The 20,752-nt window shown below is 34.2% G+C and overlaps 5 protein-coding genes across 15 annotated transcripts in view; 3 read left to right on the top strand and 2 right to left on the bottom strand.

The window, feature by feature from the left end:
• The first annotated feature begins 246 nt into the window (after positions 1–246).
• Positions 247–2,387, top strand: LOC128890794 (phenoloxidase-activating factor 2-like). Its single transcript, XM_054149652.1, has 6 exons — positions 247–466; positions 545–633; positions 709–947; positions 1,095–1,325; positions 1,777–1,978; positions 2,063–2,387. The coding sequence occupies exons 1-6, from the start codon at positions 358–360 to the stop codon at positions 2,219–2,221; spliced, it is 1,029 nt and encodes a 342-aa protein (XP_054005627.1). The 5' UTR covers positions 247–357; the 3' UTR covers positions 2,222–2,387.
• Positions 2,388–3,295: 908 nt separating this feature from the next.
• On the top strand, positions 3,296–5,764 carry LOC128890788 (protein cereblon). The gene is made up of 7 exons (XM_054149641.1): positions 3,296–3,494; positions 3,777–3,835; positions 4,281–4,613; positions 4,767–5,019; positions 5,089–5,234; positions 5,323–5,519; positions 5,601–5,764. The coding sequence occupies exons 1-7, from the start codon at positions 3,434–3,436 to the stop codon at positions 5,743–5,745; spliced, it is 1,194 nt and encodes a 397-aa protein (XP_054005616.1). The 5' UTR covers positions 3,296–3,433; the 3' UTR covers positions 5,746–5,764.
• Positions 5,765–7,111: 1,347 nt separating this feature from the next.
• LOC128890572 (TPR-containing protein DDB_G0280363) lies at positions 7,112–16,171 on the bottom strand. 7 transcript variants are annotated; one of them, XM_054149251.1, is made up of 16 exons: positions 16,068–16,171; positions 14,620–14,699; positions 14,110–14,403; positions 13,892–14,033; positions 13,660–13,779; positions 13,304–13,569; positions 13,099–13,208; positions 12,250–12,924; positions 10,999–11,175; positions 10,412–10,746; positions 9,785–10,078; positions 9,441–9,708; positions 9,094–9,156; positions 8,745–9,004; positions 8,489–8,639; positions 7,112–8,408 (listed from the first exon to the last, which is right to left on the bottom strand). In XM_054149251.1, exons 3-16 carry the CDS (start codon positions 14,337–14,339, stop codon positions 8,401–8,403), a joined length of 3,099 nt encoding a protein of 1,032 aa, XP_054005226.1. In that variant the 5' UTR covers positions 14,340–14,403; positions 14,620–14,699; positions 16,068–16,171; the 3' UTR covers positions 7,112–8,400. The 7 variants fall into 7 exon arrangements, with proteins under 7 accessions (XP_054005226.1, XP_054005233.1, XP_054005184.1 ...); XM_054149258.1 differs by having other exon boundaries at positions 9,525–9,708; positions 10,999–11,187; positions 16,068–16,170; XM_054149209.1 differs by having other exon boundaries at positions 10,999–11,187; positions 16,068–16,169.
• A 569-nt stretch (positions 16,172–16,740) lies between these two features.
• LOC128890880 (uncharacterized) lies at positions 16,741–18,271 on the bottom strand. 2 transcript variants are annotated; one of them, XM_054149863.1, is made up of 5 exons: positions 18,059–18,270; positions 17,682–17,980; positions 17,497–17,610; positions 17,265–17,421; positions 16,741–17,186 (listed from the first exon to the last, which is right to left on the bottom strand). In XM_054149863.1, exons 2-5 carry the CDS (start codon positions 17,937–17,939, stop codon positions 17,011–17,013), a joined length of 705 nt encoding a protein of 234 aa, XP_054005838.1. In that variant the 5' UTR covers positions 17,940–17,980; positions 18,059–18,270; the 3' UTR covers positions 16,741–17,010. The 2 variants fall into 2 exon arrangements, with proteins under 2 accessions (XP_054005838.1, XP_054005830.1); XM_054149855.1 differs by having other exon boundaries at positions 17,682–18,271.
• Positions 18,272–18,785: 514 nt separating this feature from the next.
• Positions 18,786–20,752, top strand: part of LOC128890716 (origin recognition complex subunit 2) — a 77,747-nt gene continuing 75,780 nt past the window's right edge. For 2 of the 4 annotated variants that reach the window (XR_008460662.1, XM_054149498.1), the window contains exons 1-7: positions 18,786–19,057; positions 19,139–19,252; positions 19,335–19,547; positions 19,625–19,878; positions 19,956–20,170; positions 20,246–20,375; positions 20,445–20,685. Coding sequence is in view for 2 of the 4 variants with exons in the window: in XM_054149498.1 (XP_054005473.1) it covers positions 19,003–19,057; positions 19,139–19,252; positions 19,335–19,547; positions 19,625–19,878; positions 19,956–20,170; positions 20,246–20,375; positions 20,445–20,685 (1,222 nt within the window). In the remaining 2 variants the exon portion in view is untranslated. Of the gene's footprint in view, positions 19,058–19,138; positions 19,253–19,334; positions 19,548–19,624; positions 19,879–19,955; positions 20,171–20,245; positions 20,376–20,444; positions 20,686–20,752 lie in introns of those variants that run through there. The other 2 variants (XM_054149490.1, XR_008460664.1) reach the window with 2 other exon arrangements.

Raw genomic sequence — 20,752 nt, 5'->3', positions numbered from 1 at the left:
CAGTGTTGCAATACACGTTGTATGCATAAATGAAGACATAATTATGATCGGAAGTAATTTCCGTCAAATTGCCAGGTGATACATTTACCCGTTTTATTGTCACCCAAGCGTTTTTGCTCTTTTATCTATGAAAGGACATACATTAATCTCGTTCCGAAAGGATGTACGAGTTAATACGTTCTAAATGCTACCACAGTAATAGCTAGGGTATCCTCCTTCTATATAAGTCGATGTAGACCCGGCAACTAAGAATTGTCATCCTTCCACTTGTACACTGATCAGTCAAAAAGTTTATATTTCGAAGTTCCTAAGTCATAACTATATCAAAGTATTTAAAAGACTTGGATTTCTTCAATCATGTCTTACATACTATTAGCGTTGTTCGTTTCCAGTATTCTATGGAACAGCGTCTCTACGCAGGACACCACTATTATTTTCGACGCCAACTCGACGAATTCGTCATCAAGTATGTGAAGAATTTCGTTCCTTGACTTCTCCATTTTAAATTGTATTCTTTATTTATTATTATTAATTTTTTATCAAGGTATGAACGGCGGCATGACATGCACTTGCGTAGCAGTAGGTAATTGTCCCTCTAGTACTACGAACATCGATATTCGAATCGTTAATACAGTAAGTATATAAACTTACATTTTTAAGTATATACTGCAGTATTAATTTAAAAACAAATATTTTTAATTTTTAAAGGATTCTAATTGCTCCGCCGGACAAGTGCGTTGCTGTACGCCTTCTTCTGGAGATTTGGTTGATCCTACTTGCGGAGTACGAAAAATTCCAACGTCTTCGCATCCCCAAGGTCAAGCAAGTTATGGAGCATATCCTTGGCAAGCTGTCCTTTTGACGACGAGCAATGTTTACGCAGGCTCTGGTGTACTAATTACTCCGAATCATGTACTCACTGTTGCTCACAAAGTTGCATCCTACACGTAAGTAAATTACATTTACCCTTCGCTTGACCAATAAAAAGTAAACATTGTTCTTCGACAAATTAGATGAGTACATATTTCTTGAAAAGCAATTACTCCATTTGAAATGAATATTTTTTAAAGTATATTTCACAAAAAAAATTGCAGAAACGGTGGTCTCAAAATAAGATTAGGAGAATGGAATGGGCAATCTACAAGCGAAATGTATCCAGTCAGAGAATACACAGCTCGGAAAATATCTGTGCATCCGAACTTCAATTCAGTTAATCTTCAAAATGACGTAGCTGTAATAACGTTAAGCGGCACAGTTCCCGTTTCAAGCAGTCCCAATATTAACACCGTGTGTTTTCCGTCAGCGGTGCCTGCAGCTGGTACAAGGTGAGGATGAAAAGGTTCTCCTGAAGTTCAATATAAAAATAATCATTATAAAATATTCATTTTTTTTTTTACTACTTATTCAGCAATGATGATTATTTACAATAGCGCTAATCTCGCCGATTTGACCGGCCTTGAGGTATGTTGGGAGGGGTATGTCGCTGAGTGTTCTGATGTAAAAATTACTTCTCACCTATTCTTAGTTGCCAAGACCTAGTTATTAGGAACCTTGAATTATAGTTTGAATTTACGACTTAACGGGCGTGAAGTCGCGACTGACGCGAGCATTGAGTTGTCTCTTCTTAGATGCACTACAATTAGAAGCATGATAAATATAATGGACAATTACAATGGTACAATTTACCATTACCAAATACCCATTTTTCTTGAGTATTTATTTAGTATCTAACAGTGTTTATTAATAATGTTAAGTATGTAACATGTTTCTCTGAAGATGCTGGGTATCAGGCTGGGGAAAGGATGCATTTGGTACAAATGGAAGATACCAAAGTACAATGAAAGAAGTAGATGTACCTCTTGTGGATGAAGCAACTTGTGAAACAGCCCTTCGACAAACAAGACTTGGACAATATTTTAGTCTCAGTAAAAGTAGTTTCCTATGTGCAGGTGGTGAAGCTGGAAAAGATGCATGCACGGTAAATAAACAGAATTTTTTACTGTGTGTGTGTGTGTGAACTACATTCTAATAATGTAATTTAAATATTAATCAATCTTTCTAGGGGGATGGTGGCTCACCACTGGTATGTCAAACTGGAAATGCACAGTGGCAGGTTGTTGGAATGGTAGCATGGGGTATTGGCTGTGCTACTAATAATGTTCCTGGCGTATATGTGAATGTATATAATTATATTCCTTGGATTATACAACAAATTAGTTAAATGATATGATTACATTACAAAAACAAAATACTGAGCATGATTAATGTACAATTAATTTATTCCGAATACTACCAAAAATGTATTCTTTATATTTAGATATTTAAATTGTTTACTATTGTAAATTAAAAGATATCAAGTTTAGTAAAATTGATGTTATTTTGTTTTATATGTACAATTTATAGTGGCTGCTTAGTTGACATTGTTTTCAATTTTAATAATAGTATGTTACTCACTTATTTACTAATTGCTTCTAGTACCTGAATTACAATACTATTTTTGCGAAAAAACAGAAAAATACATTTCTTATTTTTATTAACATTACAGAATGCATTTGTATAGTCAGGCTATTGTGTATACATTTCTATACGAATTAATAAATACATACATATAAATATATGCATTGTTATGGACATATGTTGATAATTTATTTCTAGCAAAAGTCAAACATTCCTTAAAGAAAATATTACTTATATAAGTGCTTAGAAACGTAGCTGATATTATTAGAATTTAAAATAATAGATACCAATAACACATTCATATTTTTTTAATAGTGGTAGTAATAATTTTATTGCAAGTTTTAACAATTATCGTACCCACTACCAGCTCTAATCGATATTTTCTCAATAAAAATAGTACCGTGTTCCTATTTTTAGGTTTCTAGGCGTAGTTGCAAATTATGTTTGAACTTTCTTGAAGAATTCTGTTATTCTCGAAATAACTGGAAATAACGCGAGATATACTTGCCTGACGCGTTCAATGTTATATGTAAAATAAGTTTTACGCGTGTATTCACATACCATTACTGAATAAGTTTTACTGATTCATTAAATAGCGTAGAGAACGTAAGTTACGAGTACTTATTTAGATCGCGAAAAGATAATCAGCGTGTAATGCGAATATTTATTCATGAAAACCAGGATAGATAAGACTACGTAACAGAGATGGGCGAAACCCTAGGTTTCGAATAAATCTGAAGTTCGCTGATATGTTTGTCTCGTTTCCTTCTTTGGAAAATTTTCAAAAGAGGAAACGAGACAAACATATCGGCAAACTTCAGATTTATTCGAAGCCTAGTGTTTTTCCCATCACTGCTACGTAAATGCTGGAATTGTGAATAGACGGCTTGTCGTGTTTGAAGTTTGTGAAAGGAAAAGTACCGTTTGTTTACAATTTTCGGAAATTTGTCAAGCGTCGTCAAATACGTGAATCGCAATGGATATTGACATGGAAAGTGACGGCGAGTCTAGCGAATCTAGCGAGAATCAAGCTTTAGGTATATCAGTTTAAACAATTTATATTTCGTTGTATTTAATTATGTTAGAGAATTAAAGGTTATGTAATGAATGCTTCGCATATTGTTTCAAATTGCGCAAATCTAGAGTTGTCAAGAGACTTCAAACAATTAACTTTCTATTTTTCTTTCCCTTATTATGTGGGTTACGTTTTACAAGAAATTGATATTGTTGTATCATTGTATTATACTAATCAGTTATCCACCTAATTTTCATCTGTAATGCGTTAATGGAACATTACATTTGCAACACATATTTTACAGGATGTCCAGAAGAAGCCTGTGCAGTAACTTTTGACTTGAATATACCACCAATGCATACTGTAAGTTGCCAATAAATTTATCGATGCTTTTAGTAAATACAGGCAGTTCTTGGTTTACGAATTCTTGGCTTTACAAAATTTATATCCTAGCTTTAAAACTTTTGTTAAGTTGTACTTTTACATGCGTGCATTTGTTTGTAATCCAATTTACATTACGCAGTTAAGCTGCCATGCTGATGCTGTTAAGAGTGACTCTGTAATAGTGTCATGTATTATTTCAAATTTCCAGGTAGTTCCTGCTTTATGAAAGAAAATCAGAATAAATTAAATCGTGAAGGTGAAAACTGCCTGTACTTACTGTGTGTGCAATGTTATATATCACCATAGAACTCATTTATAAACTAATATCTAGAAATGTTCGATTTATGACATTAGTGACTTAACTTTTTTGATAATTTTTTATTTTTCAATAGATATATCTTATAATGTATAAACGTGTTTCCAGTATTTAGGGTCGAATTTTGAAGCACTTAGAGGAAGAACGCTGTTAGACGTTGGAGTTTGTATGCACTTACCATTATTGGTGAAAGAATCAGTTATGCTATTTCCTGGACAAACATTGCCAATGACAGTAATCGATAGACCAACCAAGGATATGTTAATGACTTGCATCAATAACAATCGTACCTTAGGTGTTGTGTGTTCAGGACATGATAAAATGGCGTCAATAGGCACGACTGCTGAAATTTATGAATGTATGTACAAAGATCCCGCGCAAGGTTTTCATTTGAAAGCAAAGGGTAGACAACGGTTCAAGATTATACGTGTCGCAATAAAGGTCCGTTTTAAATGTATGTTGTGTATGCATATTCTTTTCATCTGTATTCTACCGACTCATCGCTTGTATATATTAAGTTTTTATTTATCTCTTTCATTTCTATCATTACATCTATCACAATACTTGTGTTTATGTACATACATATATACATAGGGCCATGACAAAATAGGAGCCACTGTTAGAATTTTACCAGAAATAACACTTGGACCACCATTCTTGGATGAACGTCTGGCCCCGTTAGATCATTTACGAATACATCCAACTACTGAGGAGGATTTTAAAAAACAGGAAAAAGTAGAAAATCTAGATGCTGCTGTTACTCCTTGGCCTGCCTGGGTATACAGACAGTATGATCCATTGAGACTTTCTTTAAAAATACGGCAACACCTACAGTTCATTGAAGACAGTAAGCATTCTACTAGAATTAGGCATAATAAATCGTTATCTAGATCAAACATTTTTTCAACAATTACAGGAGGAAGCACTATACCAGAAGATCCCACAGATTTGTCATTTTGGGTTGCCCAAAATGTATTACTGGACGACAATGAAAGAGTCGTTTTATTAAATGACGATTGTGCAATTTCAAGGCTACAGAAAGAGATTAAATATCTAGTAGATGTATGTAAAAGGAGCATCCTTTGATTACCGACAAAATACCTTCGTTTTTTGCTGTTACGATTAATGAACCACGCTTCTGCATTTACAGGACAAGATCTTTGTTTGTTGCGAATGCAATTCCTACATTGGAAAGCGGTCGAACATGTTTCCAATGAGCAAGGAAGGTCCACAGGGCACTTATTGCAATCCTAATGGAATTATACTTGATACCGTGACCTTGTATCACGCGCAAGGCCTCAAACTAAGTCGCAGTCCACCTACGACAGAATATACGTGGTTCCCCGGGTAGACATCCCTACCATATTGTATATGTTATTTTCATTTCTTAACGTTACATGTTTGTCAGACTAATTTCTTTTGTCATAGATACGCTTGGACGATAGCCTCGTGTAACAATTGCGGTATCCAATTGGGATGGAAGTTTACAGCGGTTGAACAGCATTTGAAACCTAGGTCATTCTGGGGCTTGACTCGTAAAAGTTTGAAAAGCAAAAAGAAGAATGCAAACTAAACGTTATACATTACACTGAACCCCGAGTTACATTTTATGCCGTTGTTGTTGCTATTTAATTCAACAAACCCACGTGTATATTTCCAACATAGTACTTCAGCGTTGTATCGTTGAACGAAATTATTTGTGCTGCCCAGTCTTTTTAAGCTTTCAGTAGAAGTAAAATTCGTTTCTTCAACAGCGAAGACGAGTATGAAACAGTAAAAATGTACAGTATACAAGTCTTGAAGTCTGCATGTGTATAAGATTTAACGTTGAATATCCGTGTGAAGTAAAATTGGTATAAAGGAACTTTTACACGATCTGATCTCCAATTACGGGAACTATATATATAGAAGTATGAATTAGACAAATTAGAACACATTCAAAAGAAAAGAATGTAAATTGTTATTTTTTCAAGACGGTTTCTTCTACTTGCTATGTTTCTATGAGTGTCTAGATAACGTGTAATTCCAAAATTTTTATGGAACTAGTCATGATAGACATTCACGTGAGAACTCGATAATAGTACTTGCTAAATAGTAATTCCATAAACGATTTTTACAGTTTTTTTTTTTAAATATGTGATAAGACAATGGTAAAACCATAACTGATTACCGTTAAGTAATATTTATAATTTTGTTTGCATTATTTTTCAGGGAGTGCAGGTATATTGTAGAATAGGTTTAAAAACGTATCATCTATCATCATTGTATCGTACTTGAACAATTACATACAGGTTATAAACGAAGATATATAACACATTACTGGAATCATATTTTGTCATTTGTACAACAGAATTTAATAAATGTGAATTTCACTTCGTGAAACAAGCATCTTTACTATATCTCAATTTATAAAATTAAATTATACTTATTATATTAAGAAACTATCACTTTTTTCTAGAACTGTTTATGCTCAATAATTCTTCCGTGCATTGTTTAAAGATATCTTTGACTCTGTCCGTGCTATTATTTTAAAACAATATATGTGTACAAGGTCAACTTTAAAACGAAGGAAACGAAGAGGGTCTTGTTAATTAAAATACGTGTTTCTTTTCATTTCTTGCGCATGTCGTATATTTCTCGATTACCTTAACTCAATTAAATTTGTTATAATTATATCTTTATTATCTCAATCATTCTCTCGCATATGTATCGTGTTTTCTTAATCGCGTTAAAACAGCAGATATGTTTAACAATCTGCCACAAAAGTTTAATAATTCGACGTTAACGCTTCGTATTATAGTACTATCATTCAGACGTGTTTCGTTACATATATATATATTTATATATCATACTCGTTTTGTATGCACTCGAGATTCGGTTACGCTGACTGTTTCTGTTTTCAATCGTTTCGACAGTTGCTCGTCGTTTTCCGAGTTTTCATTCTTCTCCTGATCGAACTTAGACTTCTTTTACTATGCTGTTAGCTGTCCTCTAATAATACAAATGCGACGAACGTATCTACTTAAAATTATATATTTGTCTGGCATAAGCTTTAACGTGTAATACACGATCAATGTCGAAACTAGTATGCTATACTTGAGAATTCTCTTACACATTCCTTCGCAGCACCACTGTGATATTTTTTCTCCTCTATAAATTTTCCACTTTAAAATTAAAGCGAATGCGAGAAGTTGCAAAATATTCATCGGATAACGTTCATATATCTGTTCAACGGATACTTGCTCCAAATTGAACTCAAATCGTATCCGTGAATTTTAGATTGCAGGAAAAACAATGATTACAATTTTAAATTCGGAATCCTTTTAGAGAAAAATAAAAGCCCACTTGGTTTTTATTTTTTTTTTTTACACTTTAGTTCCTTTTATTAGCATGTGTGTATCTGCACATTTTCACAATAATAATACATATTTATAATACATTTATAACAGAAATCTTTTGTCCAGAAACAGACAAACAGATAATATTCTGTTAAAAAATTTGTTCTAATGTTTGCCAGTATATAAGCACTTTATAGTATAAATGTAATACGCCACTATATTTTAAATAAAAAGGTGTGTTAAATATCGATCATTTTTGTTGTAACACAATCACCTATTTTAGATTTTAAGAACGAAAATTCCTGAATTTCTAATCTGTCCACTTTTTTTCGTTCGTGACACATGTTCTTATGAAAATGTTATTTACACAGAAAAGCATGTTTTGTTTTTTTCGCTTGTATTGTTTACTTGAGTCAGAATAATATATATACACACAAATTTTTTTGTTTAGTGTAATTACCGTTACACTAAACGTGTAAATAGCTTGTTTACGTGTTAATTATTAAATCATGATCATTGCCTTTGATTTGGTATCTGCGTTTCTCGGTCTACGTGAAACTTAATTATAATAAGACTGCCAGACATAAATTTTCTATAGGTTAAATATGAGAATATTATCGAGAACGTATTTAAGAGTATATTCGTCGCATATATTCAAAAAGTATCCATTAAATTATATTTCAGCATCTTTCAATACTTGTTCAACGATAAATACTACTTATCCAGTGAAAACAGATAAAGTATCAGAATTAAAATGAATTGAAATATATAGACACGGGTCAGGAAAACGTACGTAACAGACTGTCAGGTTTTGCATCGTTGCTGACTCTCATCTCGTCTTGTATGGATGTTTTATCATACACTTGTACAGTTCGCGTACTCATATTTATTTATAGATCTGCAATATAGACGTTTCACATGTTTCGTTACTACAACCAAGGAAACAAAAACGTTTTAATCACAGCACGAGGAACTTACTTTCAATTTCCGATCCTGCAGAGATAAGTTTGGTGTGCGGCTGTGTAGTTGTGCTTGGCTGTTGATTACTCAATTGTCCCGTAGTCGCTGGTGCAGCAAAACCTGGGGGTGGTTGCATTGCCCAATGTTGAGTTGATGCGTTTTGTTGTTCCTAAAGGAGGAAGAAAAATATAAATATATATTTGATAAGATAAAAGTAACGCAACATATTTGTACTATTAAAACTTCTGTCAAAATATAATATAATACTACGTACCTGTTGCGCAGTATGTGATACAGTGTGTGTGGGATGAACGTGTGGAAACTGCCATGTACTGGTAGTTTGGAATGGAAGAGGCCTAGAAGAACTAACGATAGCTGGATCAATCGAAGTCCAGTCCGCGATAGGTCCAAAGTTGTTCCATCCTCCTTTTTGATGTAATGTTTGATGATGAAATTGTTGTTGCTGTTGCTGATTATTGATATCACACCAATCCTTAAGCGTATAAACTGCATCGCCCGCGCATTTACTAATACCTATTTATTGAAATATTAACAGAGCGTGAGATATTAATAAAACAACAAATATAAAATGTGTAATTAATGTTAATATTAATGAAAGTTACCTTGTGAATTCAGAAGGGGATTTCCATTCGGAAGATAGGCGTTTTGCTGCGGTGGTTGCGCTCCTGTAAACAGCATACTAGACGAATGATTCATGTATAATACTATATAGGTTCTTGCAAAGTCACAAGAATTCAATTTGTTTTATACTTGGATAACACTATTGCTCACCACAAAGTACATTTTTAGTTACAGTAACTTGTTGCAATTAAGTAATTGTCTTTACAATTTGATTCTTTGATGAATACTCTTTGCAAGGTAAACGCATAATTGTATACATTTCTTGTTAAATATTTACAAAAAGCTTTACGAGGTTCGTAAATTATTGAAAAACCGCGGAAATACTAACCCGAAAGAGCACCGTTCGTGGGAGCTGGTCGCGGTATACCAAGACCAAAAGAATTCATGTGATTTGGTGTAGAACCAGGGAAACCTGGTGGTGGAAGGCGGCTACGTTGTCCCAAACTGGCTGCAGCCACGGTACTCTGAGCAGGACTTTGGGTACCACTTTGTAGTAAATTTTGTGGAAGACGCGACAACAGGGAATGCGATTGTTGGAGAACTTGTAGATTCTGCAGGTGTTGAGCTTGTTGTTGTAAATGAGCTATATGAGCAACCTGAAACAAAGAACAGGATGATATGAAGACATGAACGTAAAAATAATGACAATTATCGAGTGCTTCTTATACATACCTGTGGAAAGTGTTGCTGACCAAGGTTTGCAATATTCTGTTGATGCTGTATCCTATTTTGTTCTTCTCTTTCTCTTTGCTGTTGTTGCTGTTGCTGAAACAACCTTTGTTGTTGGAGTTGCATTTCGTTTTCCATAAGTTCAGCCAGAGCTTTTTGCGTTTCGTGAAAGGGATCAAAACCTAAGTCATCGTCCGCTTTGATATCTGAACCAGATTCTTTATGATTCCGAACTTCCTCCAGAGTAGCATGACCGTTTTGCTTTATGTATTCACAATTCTCTTGGTTTTGTTGCGCCTTAGGAAATTACAGTTATCGTGGTTATTAATTATACTGAACAAATCGTACCTGAAAAGAGCCTTCTGTGTAAGGCCAGAACATCATAATGAAACACGATTGACTGTGTAACAATTGCTCATGAAACTAACAAATTTACATTCTATAATTCTACAATTATCGCATTAATTTATATTGAGCAGAAAAATCAAAATATATTTCAAAGCCAATCAATGTTTGATTTTTTACATAGTTCATACCATTATGATAATTTAACTTAATATAATACTATAGTAGAAAGAAATTGGAGTAATCTAATATTATAATGGATTGAGAACTGTTCGAATTGCTCACCTGCAGGGCAAGCCTTTGTTGTAATGAGTTTTGCTGGAAGTCTGCCATAAATTTGGATGCAGGTGAGTTAACAAGTAAACTGGATGTAAAAGTACCAGAGGATTCTGAGAGTGTGGTATACTGTAAATTGTTGTAAACTTCTTCGTCTACGAAACCTTCAGAATTGAATGTTACTCCTGGTGAACTCGAAGGACTGGATTTTTGTACATGATTTGTTCGTGATTGTTCCGGTTGAAAACCAAAAGCTGCCTGCCAGTCTTCGGTCGACTGAACCATTGGCAACGAATCGGGGATTGAAGCTAAGCCTGTGCTTGTCCAATTCAGATTTGAGTTTGCTATACATCCAAGAGAAAATAATTGTAACTTTTTGTATACGTTTTTTGCATATTAGGGTGCTTTAGAAAACATTACACATTTTATATACTTTCTGGAACACACTGACAAAATGTTATGAAACAGAAAGACAAATAATAAAAGTAATAATAAAGTATATAAAGTTCATCTAGCTCTTTATGAAAATTTCTTTAACAATGGAATATATTATAAAGTAAAAAGATTCACACCACTAAAGAAAAACATGTACATGCCTGTTAAAGAAGTAGGTGGCACTGAGGTGGTGGTAGAGATTTTCTGGAAAGTATTTGAACTGAAGAAGCTGTTATTGTCCGCCTGAAAGATCGACCGATGACTAAGTTGCATTTGTGATCCATTATGTAGTCCTGGTGGTGGTTGTTGATTGGCACCTTGCGATGAATTTGTGCTAGCTGGAGAGGAACCTACAGATGATACGCACAAATCTCTACACTACGAGACGCGATCAAATTATTTTGGTACTTTTACAATGCCAGAATAAACAGCTTCTAACAGTATTCCTCTGCCACTGTTAATGAACCTCAAGAATGCAAAAAAGTGTATCTGGAAAATGTGCTTATGACATAGACTCGATGGTTATATATCTATGGATAAAATAAAACCTTCGTTAACATTAGCAGTATAAATAGATAAAGAGAAATAGATGTTTTCCAGGCACTTAATGTACATATGTGCCTGAATGATATAACTCGCAAGGAGGATAAAGTCAAGTTTGTAGACAAACACAAAAAACAGTTACTAATTTTTTTTTCAAAGAATCCTCTTTATTTTGGCATATATAACGATTTAAATTCTATTCTACAGTTATGAGACATAGTTAGAAACATTTGTATGTCATCAATAATACTATACATTACTTAGAAGTTATTATTCTTTGTATTTCAAATATATACAAACGTATAACACATGTTATAAGAAATAGATATAATTTTAGACTGACTTGTGAGTTATAACAAATGCTCTGTATGATGTTAGTTAAAATGACTGAACTAATGTAGATACTATGTGTAGTCCTTTATTAGCTTTTCAGTAAAATCAACAATCCAAGTTCTTTCCTACTTTCGAGATGGATATACTGAATTTCGTTATATTTTTTTAAAAATAAGTAATTGGCAACATTGAATAAATACTCATTGGCTAAAACCGCGAGTTAGATCATTTCTCAAAATTAATATAAAACAAAAAATTAAGTTTGGTCTTTATTTTCCAGTCCTCCAAACACATAATCAAAAATTCATGTCAACTTTAGTTCCATGAACGTTCCGTATTAAACATACATTTTGAGTAATACTTTTATGAAAGATGTTATTTGTTCGCTTACGTTTTTCTATTTTGTTCGTTTTCGTATACCGTTTGTTCGCGTTTTTTTAAAATCGATATCGGAATGAATTCGACCGTCTTATGTATTTATTTTAAAAGCAGAAAATCAATACATATGGAAATGATCACGAATATAAGGAACTCACCCAAAATAGCAGCACCACTGTTCTCCTCGCTCGATTCTGCTAAATGTTCTACTTGTTGATTCACATTCGAATCTTCCGTACTCGAAATTGTACTAGCCGGTGTACTACCTTCGCGTTGCTGATCTGTCTCACTATCCGAATGTCGTCGTTCCCCATTTTGTACTACTCCGTTTACTTTAAGTTCTTGAGACGGTTGCTGCTGCTGAACTAATTTCGATCCTTTATTGTTTTGTTGTTGCTGTTGCGACGGTGACTGTTGTTGCGGTGGTTGTTGCTGTTCCGATTTACATTTGTTACCCAATTTTTGCAACACATCACTGTTCGTTTCAGACGAAAAGTTTCGAATATCCTTCTGCCCATTAATTTGTGGTTGTAAATTGGTTTGCGCACCGATTGAGCTCGATTCGGACCGTGACGTTGTTCGTGTACTATGTTTTTCCTTATTTTGACAATTTTTATGTTTATTCCTCGCTGCTTGTGCTTTACTTTCACTATTACTTTTGCCTCTTCGTAAATTGATACTTTCACCCTTGTTATTATTATTCTGTTGATGCGTAGAGCCACCAGACGATACGTGACTTTGTTGATTTGTTGTACCACTCCCATTCGTTATGTTGTTCGGTTGCGATGTTGCTTGTGACGGCGGTGATAGTTCTTTACAATTTATTTGTGTGCCTGTGAACACGCAAGGAAATCAATTAACAATGAAATCAATCTTAACAGATTTAGATATCTTCATAAGTCATAACTGCTTATCTACAAGTCGAAACCTCGATAACTTGATACATTTATCGTTCTCCTTTAATTTCGATTTACCAAGATCTAACTGTATATTCGCACAGAACTTACTATTTGTCTGTCCAGTCTGTAACGATGGCCAAGCTTCTTTAGCTTGAGAATTTGAACTTCCATTCTCTCGAACAATACTACCCGTCACCGATGGCGATGGCGTTGGTTTCCTGCGTAACATAAAAACAATATTTTACTCGAATTGACTACGCGTGAACTATTTGGAGTATGATTAATTAAATACAAAAAAGGAAGGATAACATACCGTTGAGCAGATGCATGCGATGCATGTAACGATTGCACGAGCTTTCGTTCATACTCCTGATGTTTTCCCTGATGCATCTCCTCCTTCGTAAACGAAGCCTCCTGGTCCCCAAGATCGTGTAAATACATACAGTCCGGTTTCGGACATGGCTGATTGCGCATAAAATGTGAACAATACTTTGTCGTTCCTAGTGACGTTTTTATTGTTCGACCATCCATAACAACATTATTTACAGCCTCTATAGCACGTAATGCATCTTCTTGACGCTAATATTACGTGAATTTAAAAATATATGAAGTATACGTAAATACGATAATGTACACAGACCTTATGGAAAGAAGAAATTGGTAACTTACTTGGTAGGTAACGTAAGCCGAAGCACTAGGGCCTTGAGACCCTGCATAGGAAGTGCTTTGATTTATTACAACTTTGTGAATTTTACCAAATTTTCCAAAATATTCATGCCGCTTTAATACCTGAAAGAAAATTACAAACAAAGCTACTCAAGCTTCTTTTATAGAAACAATATTTAATTTATAGCATTGTACCAGACGAGGAAACTTTTGTTTATTTCGTATTTGTACTCACATCAGCGTCCGCAAGCCGCAACGGTAATCCTACTACGAATACTAGATTTTTTTGTACTACTCTCACATTTGCTAGATGTTTACGATTTTCTGTAACTCTCTGCTTACGTTGCTGATCTTTTAATCTCTTCTCAGCTTTTAATCTAACAAAAGAAATATGAATTATTCCAATGCTTGTATGTCGATGCATAAATGATGGGTAATAGAATGAGCAATAACCTTGCAATTTCTTCCATACTGAGAGGCTTAAAATCAGCAGGATTTTCAGAATAGGCCTTCCGACAAGCAGGACACAAACCATTTTCGTCGGTACGAATTCTATGCCAGCAAAAACGACATATTTGATATCCACAAGTGCATGGAAAAAAATTCAAATCATCCACCTCCAATGGTTCCATACACAAAGGACACTCTACAGCATCATCTCCGCTTTGATTCAATACTGACATTTTCGTTACTAACTTTTGTATCACACAATATGGTAAGTTACCAAGATTTTCCTATTTGTAAGTCCTGCACATAGATACATACATTTTGTGTACAACTTGTAACTTCCAGCTGGACGAAGTAACATACTTCATTGTTTTATGCAGATACAAGAATATAATATAATATATAAAAATATAAATAAATCATTGCTACCACAAGTATGAGACTGGCCGTAGCAAGTGTCCTAATATTTTGAAGATTTCTTCTTGTACATGCACTCTACGAATAGAATATACTTACGTGCAAAGTTCTAGCAATGCCTCGATACTACGTAATTGACTGTACTTGTAACTTCTTACACACTGGTATCCTTGCACAATCTGAAACGAATTACGGTACGTTAATATGTTGTACGGTGAGAGTGTTATGAGTCAGACGTCTCATCAAACGCTAGCGGCCGTTTATCGTGGAATTCCACGCTTTACCGTGTAATCGTAAAAGTTCGCGAACGTTTCACAATCGGTGCTCGAAACCCGCGGTATTGTGGAGTTATTTTCGAATTAGCGCGTACCCAAAAGAAACGAATCGGAGCGGAATCCTTTCTCGCGGAGTAAACGGTGACTGTTTCGCTGACAGATTTGACGAACAGTTGGAAAAGAAAGGTCCGTTTGACAGGAGCTGTCAGACGAACGGTGAACAAACAAAGGACGCTGCTGATTTCGAGCGATGCGAAATGATTGTGTACGCCCCACGATGGACGTACAAATGACAAGTTTCCTACGCGAGCTTGAGATCGACGTCGAAAAACTTGCGGTAGGGCCACCGTCTCCACTCTCCCACTCACTTTCTCTCTTTCTCTCTCGCTCCTGCGAACGAGATGGGAACTATACGAGAGGGCGACGATCGGACGAAACAGCTGTTGGTGGCGTCGAGAGAAGCGAAGGAAACGTCAGGGAGCGAGTGAGAGGGGTACTACGCCATAGCAGAAACCTACGTGAAAATCCGTGAAAAATCGACGGTGGTGGGGCATGACACGTAAATTCTCCGTAGCTTCGAATACGACTATCCGTATAAGCAAGGACGATGGACTCTCGAAACGTTTCGCGATACGATTTCGAAGGAGAGAAAAGGCTAGTGGCGACGAGAGAATGAGAAATGGAAGTAATGAAAGGAGTGGCGGAGGCAGAGGGGGAGAAGAGAGCAATCATAGGAGGAGGGGAAGGGGCGAGGAGAGAGGGGGAGGTGTTGGCGAAAGCGAAAGAGATGGACATAGAACAAGGAAAACAGATAGAACGATGCCATCGTTAGTTTCGTCCTTTTTTAGCCAATGATCGTTGTGTCTCGATCTTGCGTGTGAAAGAAAAACTCACGTCCCTTTGTACGTACGTACTTTTTGAAAAACGTAACTCTAGTAGGAGCCCAAACAACTGTGGTCCCCTCTAAACAAATACACAAAGTTTCTCTCAAGGTACAGTTTATGTAAAAGGAAACTGCGGTAGCCCGATTAACATGGTATGGTTCGCCGCGAACGTCACAAAGGATTGAATGATTTGTCGCCAGAGGGGTTGCTAAATACCCTGGACTGGTTACAGGGTATACTTGGCTCGTTTAACCTTAACTACGTTCAATAGGGTAACTGTTTCAACGGTCGTTGTGCCACGGAAACCGCGTGCACCACTGTTTTCGTTGACTATGAGGCCAACTACGCGCATTCGTCAGTTCAGATTTCTCGGCCCTTGTTTACTTACGTTACAACTTTTCCACTAACAAATCTCTTTTCTGTACTGGGAAATTTTTGTACAGTCTTCCAAGATCTGATCGCATGCGCACCGCGACTGCGCAGAAGCGGACGTTACATACACTGGTATTTAAAGAAAGGCGAATAGGTAAAGGATTCTGAAAGCGCATGTCGACGCAACTTCGATTGTGTTATCATACGCGACAAATTTTTGCCCTAGATTCTTCTTATTCTATTCGAACAGTTACTATATTGCCTGTGAATGTTAATCAGAGTATTCACCGCGACGAGTTAGGTTATACTACGAATTTCTGTGTTCACGATTTTCTCGATTTCATATTTACCGCGTATCCGGAAATAATCGGTAACCGATCTGGCAGTGCTGCCAATAGTTAAAGATAAATATCTCTAGTGTCGATTAAAACTAGTGCTAGGAATATTCCAAGTATTTCATATTCAAATATTTACTTCAGAGGGCAAATTTCTTTTCTAATTAAAAAGCAAACCATCTTTAATCTTTTATTTGTTTCAAAGAGTTTACCTTCTCAAATAGATTCTGTTGAAACTATTTAAATAAATTAGCCAAAGAATGAATATATATATACATAATTAGTAGGAATAATTACAATATCTATTGTTGGCACAGGATATAACATCTTTTCCAGTTTCAATGGTATTTAAAATCATGTTATCGTATTTTATTTTATAAATGTATGAATCTGGTCGTACATCTTACTTTTCATTTGTAAAATCCAAATTAAAATAACACACCGAACGTAATTTATTCGTGGAATATGTTTAATGTTAATGATATTTAACCTTTCGTAAAAAAGATGAGCATGCACGCCTTTATGAATAGTATAATATACAATTTATCTATGGTACATAATTTTGAAACACAGTATAGTATACAATATTGTTCTTGGCTACTACCATCTTTTTGTTAAAGTAAGTTACTTTATTGCACACTTTCGAACTTTACCTTCGTAACTTACACCGAATAAGGGATGACGAGTTTTCAAGTTTGTAGGAAACGGTACACTTGAATCTTCTATTTGCATTGGCTTAGTCTTTGAAATACCTGAAAGCTTCCGCCTAACTGTAATTGTACCTGCTGGCTTCACGTTAACTATGCAAACAAAGAAATATTATGCTACTAGTGAAACTCATTGAGCATATTTTTAATTGAAGAAAAAAAAGAAATTACTGGTTTTATATCGTGATTTCATCTTGCCAGTGTTAAGTACACAAGTTATATTACATTTAACATTGTGATTCACTGCATAATAACGTTCTTCTTTAATTTTAAATTTTGTTTTATCTCCAAACACTAATGTTTGACCTTTGAGTTCCTGTGGATCTATCTACAAGATATATAAAATTTACATTTACTGTGTAACTTTGGTTATATTTTAAATACTTAAGGACATTTGACTCACTGTTCTAGGAATGTCCATTATCCACACATCTTCGTTATCCAATATATCATCCAAACTAAATGTAGAATCTGTTGTTTCTGGAATTAAATTTTCTGCTTGTATCAGGTCATCAATCTAAAATAAAATGAATGCAATGACTATGTGGAAAACAATAATCAAAATTTTATAAATTGAGTTTTGCTTACAGTATGTGGTCTAGGAACAGTTGATGTATTTGTCGACGTTCTATCATGATTAATTGTTTCTTTGTTATTTTCTGTATTTTCTGTTTCTATTCTATTTTGTTTTTCATTATTTTTAGAATCAGTTCTTTTCAAAATACTTTTTCTAGACACGGGAGAAACATTGAAAGCATTGCCAGGCTGAACTTTTGTATTAATTTTTATGGATCTGTTACTTTTTGGCTGTACATCATTTTCTACCGATGTATCCATCAGAACCATAGATTTATTCAGTTGAGTATTCAATTTCGTTAAACAATCATCTGCATCCAAGTCAGTCATTATGCGTAAACAAACCTGAAGTTACGTTTCCTGCTATCTACTGCCCTTTAAAATGATACCTTATCTTTAAATTCATCAAACGAAGTTCGATAAAGCATTAATAATGCATAGTATGCGGTTTCTTCATTTCTTGAATATTTCAGCATTAACGTCAACTAAATAATCATATAAGTATGCACGATACAAAAATTACAGTGTACACTAGATATTATTCTAAAAGTTTTTGACGATAATAACAACGCCATGCACTAAAACGAATGTAGATCGGAATCAACTACTACATGATTTTACCATTTATACGAAAATGAAGACTGGTTTACAATTACCATATGGTATCACGAAGTTTCCTATTATCGGATTCAAAAAATGAATTTATTAATTAAAATTCATACATTTAATGGAAGTTTTTAAATAAACATGTGATATAGTAATTTTAGATTTATTAGTTTCATTGCAATCGTTTATACGTCTTTTTTACATTGATGAAGTAACTAAAATTTGTTCATCAAATGATTTGGAATTACTATCGATACTTTAATGTAATTATAAAATATTAATTGTTTATACTAGTGTTTTCTAAAGTAGAATGCATGACTTCTACAGGGGACGCCATGTAATCTAAAAAGGCGCGAAAATTTACAATCTAGAAAATTGTGAATAACTTAGCATTTTCTATTTACATTTATCTTGCATTATTAAATTTATTAAATTTCAGTTTCTTCTTATCATTGGGAAATATCTGTATAGATATACATTCATGATTGCAATTGTCTCTTTTTTAAGGGGCTCTTTGTAAACAGTTCGAAAACCGTCGATTTACATGGTATCACATGACATTTAGCATCAGTAGTTGTGACCGGTTGTAACATCGTAGTTTTGGCATAAAATGGTGTTTACACACAACATTCAACACCTGACTTTAACATACTTGTTGATTCTATGTAACTAAAAGCGCCTACTTTATTTTGGATTTTCGTTGCATTGTTTTATAAATATTTATAATATGTCCGCTACCGAGAACTTGCGACGATCTACTCGAATACAAATTCGCATTAAAGGTAACGATCTAACGACGCATTGAAAAACATAATAATATCAAATAATTAATTAATTTCTAAATTGTTCGTTCTATATTGTAGAAGGGAAACATAAAAAATATACGGAGTTAGATGAAGGGAATGAACCTACCCTCCAGACGCTTATAACGAAAGAAGAATTAGAAAATATTGAAGTGATTGCACAAAAACCAGTTGGTAATTTTTCAAGGATATGTTTTATTTAACAATTACAAATTATTATAGTTTTTCGATATTAAATCAGGCATTATTTGTTTAGAATTGTTTTCTAACAATGATGTCAGTGGTGCAACATTATATGGATTCCAAACTCCTAGTAAAAAAAATGCTATGTCGGAAAAGGCAAATTTATGTCGTACACCAGTTACTTCAAAAAAAGGAAAAGAACTTATACCAATAGTTTCTCTTGAAAGGCTAAATGAGGATACAAGGGGATCATTAAAAACAAATAATAAAAATTCTCATGCAAAAGGTATACTTTCTTCTTTATTTATTAGAATAAAAAATATTTTGGTCTTTTGTATTAATTTTCATATTTTTAAATATCAGCTCCAGTTACTCGAAGAAGATATATGCCTGACCTAACTTCTAGTGAAAGTGAAAGCGTTTCTGAGCCTAGCGATTTTGTACCATCTGATGAGGATACAGATGATGAGAATAGTGGAAGCCTAAGTTCTGATAATAGTAATGATGAAATTAAACCAAAAGGTGCAAAACAGAAATTTATGTTTCACTCAAATTTATTGAGCACACCGAAAAGAACATGTAGCAAAAATAAGCCTGCAGTTATTCATAAAGATTTTGTAAGTAGATCCTAAATATTGATATAATTTAACTAAATAAATTGGACATAATGATAGTTTATACTTTGTTTTCACAGCATATAAAAAGTGATGAATATTTCGAAACTCAATCAGAAAAAGTAATTACATCTGATCGAACGTTAGAGCGCCTACATAATTCTCGGTTAACAAAGAAAAAGCTAGAAGAGTTATTAGCAAGTCAAAATGATGTATCTATGCAACATAAGAAAAATATTTACTCGTTAACTGAAAGCTATGCTACATTATTTCCTATGTGGTACTTTATCATGGAGTAAGTATTAAGAACAAGTAAGGTATCGAAAATGGTTGTTTTCAATACATAATCTAATATACTGTTTTATTTTAGACAAGGGTATACAGTATTGCTATATGGTTTAGGATCGAAAAGATGTTTAATTAATAATTTTCATAAAGGTATATCTTATCATCCATCATTAATAGTGAATGGATTCTTTCCCAGTCTGACTGTGAAAGATGTAAGTGATACAAATAGAAGTGAAGAATTCAAACAATACAATTACTTTAGATTTCACAATGTATTTCAGATATTGGATGGTATAATTAATGATTTATTGGAGTTAAGTTGTCCCGCTAATACGAGCGAATGTATAGATCTTATAGAAAGAAAAATGAAGAAAAATCCGAAAGATAGGCTGTACCTATTAATACATAACATAGATGGTATAATGTTACGATCAAATAAAGCTCAAGATATACTCTCTTGTCTTGCAAGCATACCAAATGTTTGTGTCTTGGCGTCAGTCGATCATGTCAATACACCGTTGTGTATGTTTAATTGCTTTTTATATTACTTTTATTTCGCTTTATTTTCAATCATGTTTTTACATATTTC

The sequence above is a fragment of the Hylaeus anthracinus genome, unplaced genomic scaffold (assembly GCF_026225885.1).
Source record: "Hylaeus anthracinus isolate JK02 unplaced genomic scaffold, UHH_iyHylAnth1.0_haploid 0, whole genome shotgun sequence".
NCBI classification, from domain to species: domain Eukaryota; kingdom Metazoa; phylum Arthropoda; class Insecta; order Hymenoptera; family Colletidae; genus Hylaeus; species Hylaeus anthracinus.
Note: the sequence above shows the minus strand (reverse complement) of the source record. Positions and strands in the feature narration are given on the sequence as shown.

What these genes read in the sequence shown, in the direction of transcription:
- LOC128890794 (XM_054149652.1), top strand. Translation starts at nt 358, where the DNA reads ATGTCTTACATACTATTAGCGTTGTTCGTTTCCAGTATTCTATGGAAC. An exon ending in GTGCCTGCAGCTGGTACAAG is followed by an intron (nt 1,326 to 1,776) that starts GTGAGGATGAAA and finishes GTTTCTCTGAAG; the next exon opens with ATGCTGGGTATCAGGCTGGG. An exon ending in CTGGAAAAGATGCATGCACG is followed by an intron (nt 1,979 to 2,062) that starts GTAAATAAACAG and finishes CAATCTTTCTAG; the next exon opens with GGGGATGGTGGCTCACCACT.
- LOC128890788 (XM_054149641.1), top strand. Translation starts at nt 3,434, where the DNA reads ATGGATATTGACATGGAAAGTGACGGCGAGTCTAGCGAATCTAGCGAG. An exon ending in ATATACCACCAATGCATACT is followed by an intron (nt 3,836 to 4,280) that starts GTAAGTTGCCAA and finishes ACGTGTTTCCAG; the next exon opens with TATTTAGGGTCGAATTTTGA. An exon ending in GAATATACGTGGTTCCCCGG is followed by an intron (nt 5,520 to 5,600) that starts GTAGACATCCCT and finishes CTTTTGTCATAG; the next exon opens with ATACGCTTGGACGATAGCCT.
- LOC128890572 (XM_054149209.1), bottom strand. Translation starts at nt 14,339, where the DNA reads ATGTCAGTATTGAATCAAAGCGGAGATGATGCTGTAGAGTGTCCTTTG. An exon ending in AGTATGGAAGAAATTGCAAG is followed by an intron (nt 14,034 to 14,109) that starts GTTATTGCTCAT and finishes TTCTTTTGTTAG; the next exon opens with ATTAAAAGCTGAGAAGAGAT. An exon ending in TGCGGCTTGCGGACGCTGAT is followed by an intron (nt 13,780 to 13,891) that starts GTGAGTACAAAT and finishes ATTTTCTTTCAG; the next exon opens with GTATTAAAGCGGCATGAATA.
- LOC128890880 (XM_054149855.1), bottom strand. Translation starts at nt 17,999, where the DNA reads ATGACTGACTTGGATGCAGATGATTGTTTAACGAAATTGAATACTCAA. An exon ending in CTGTTCCTAGACCACATACT is followed by an intron (nt 17,611 to 17,681) that starts GTAAGCAAAACT and finishes ATTTTATTTTAG; the next exon opens with ATTGATGACCTGATACAAGC. An exon ending in GAAATCACGATATAAAACCA is followed by an intron (nt 17,187 to 17,264) that starts GTAATTTCTTTT and finishes TTGTTTGCATAG; the next exon opens with TTAACGTGAAGCCAGCAGGT.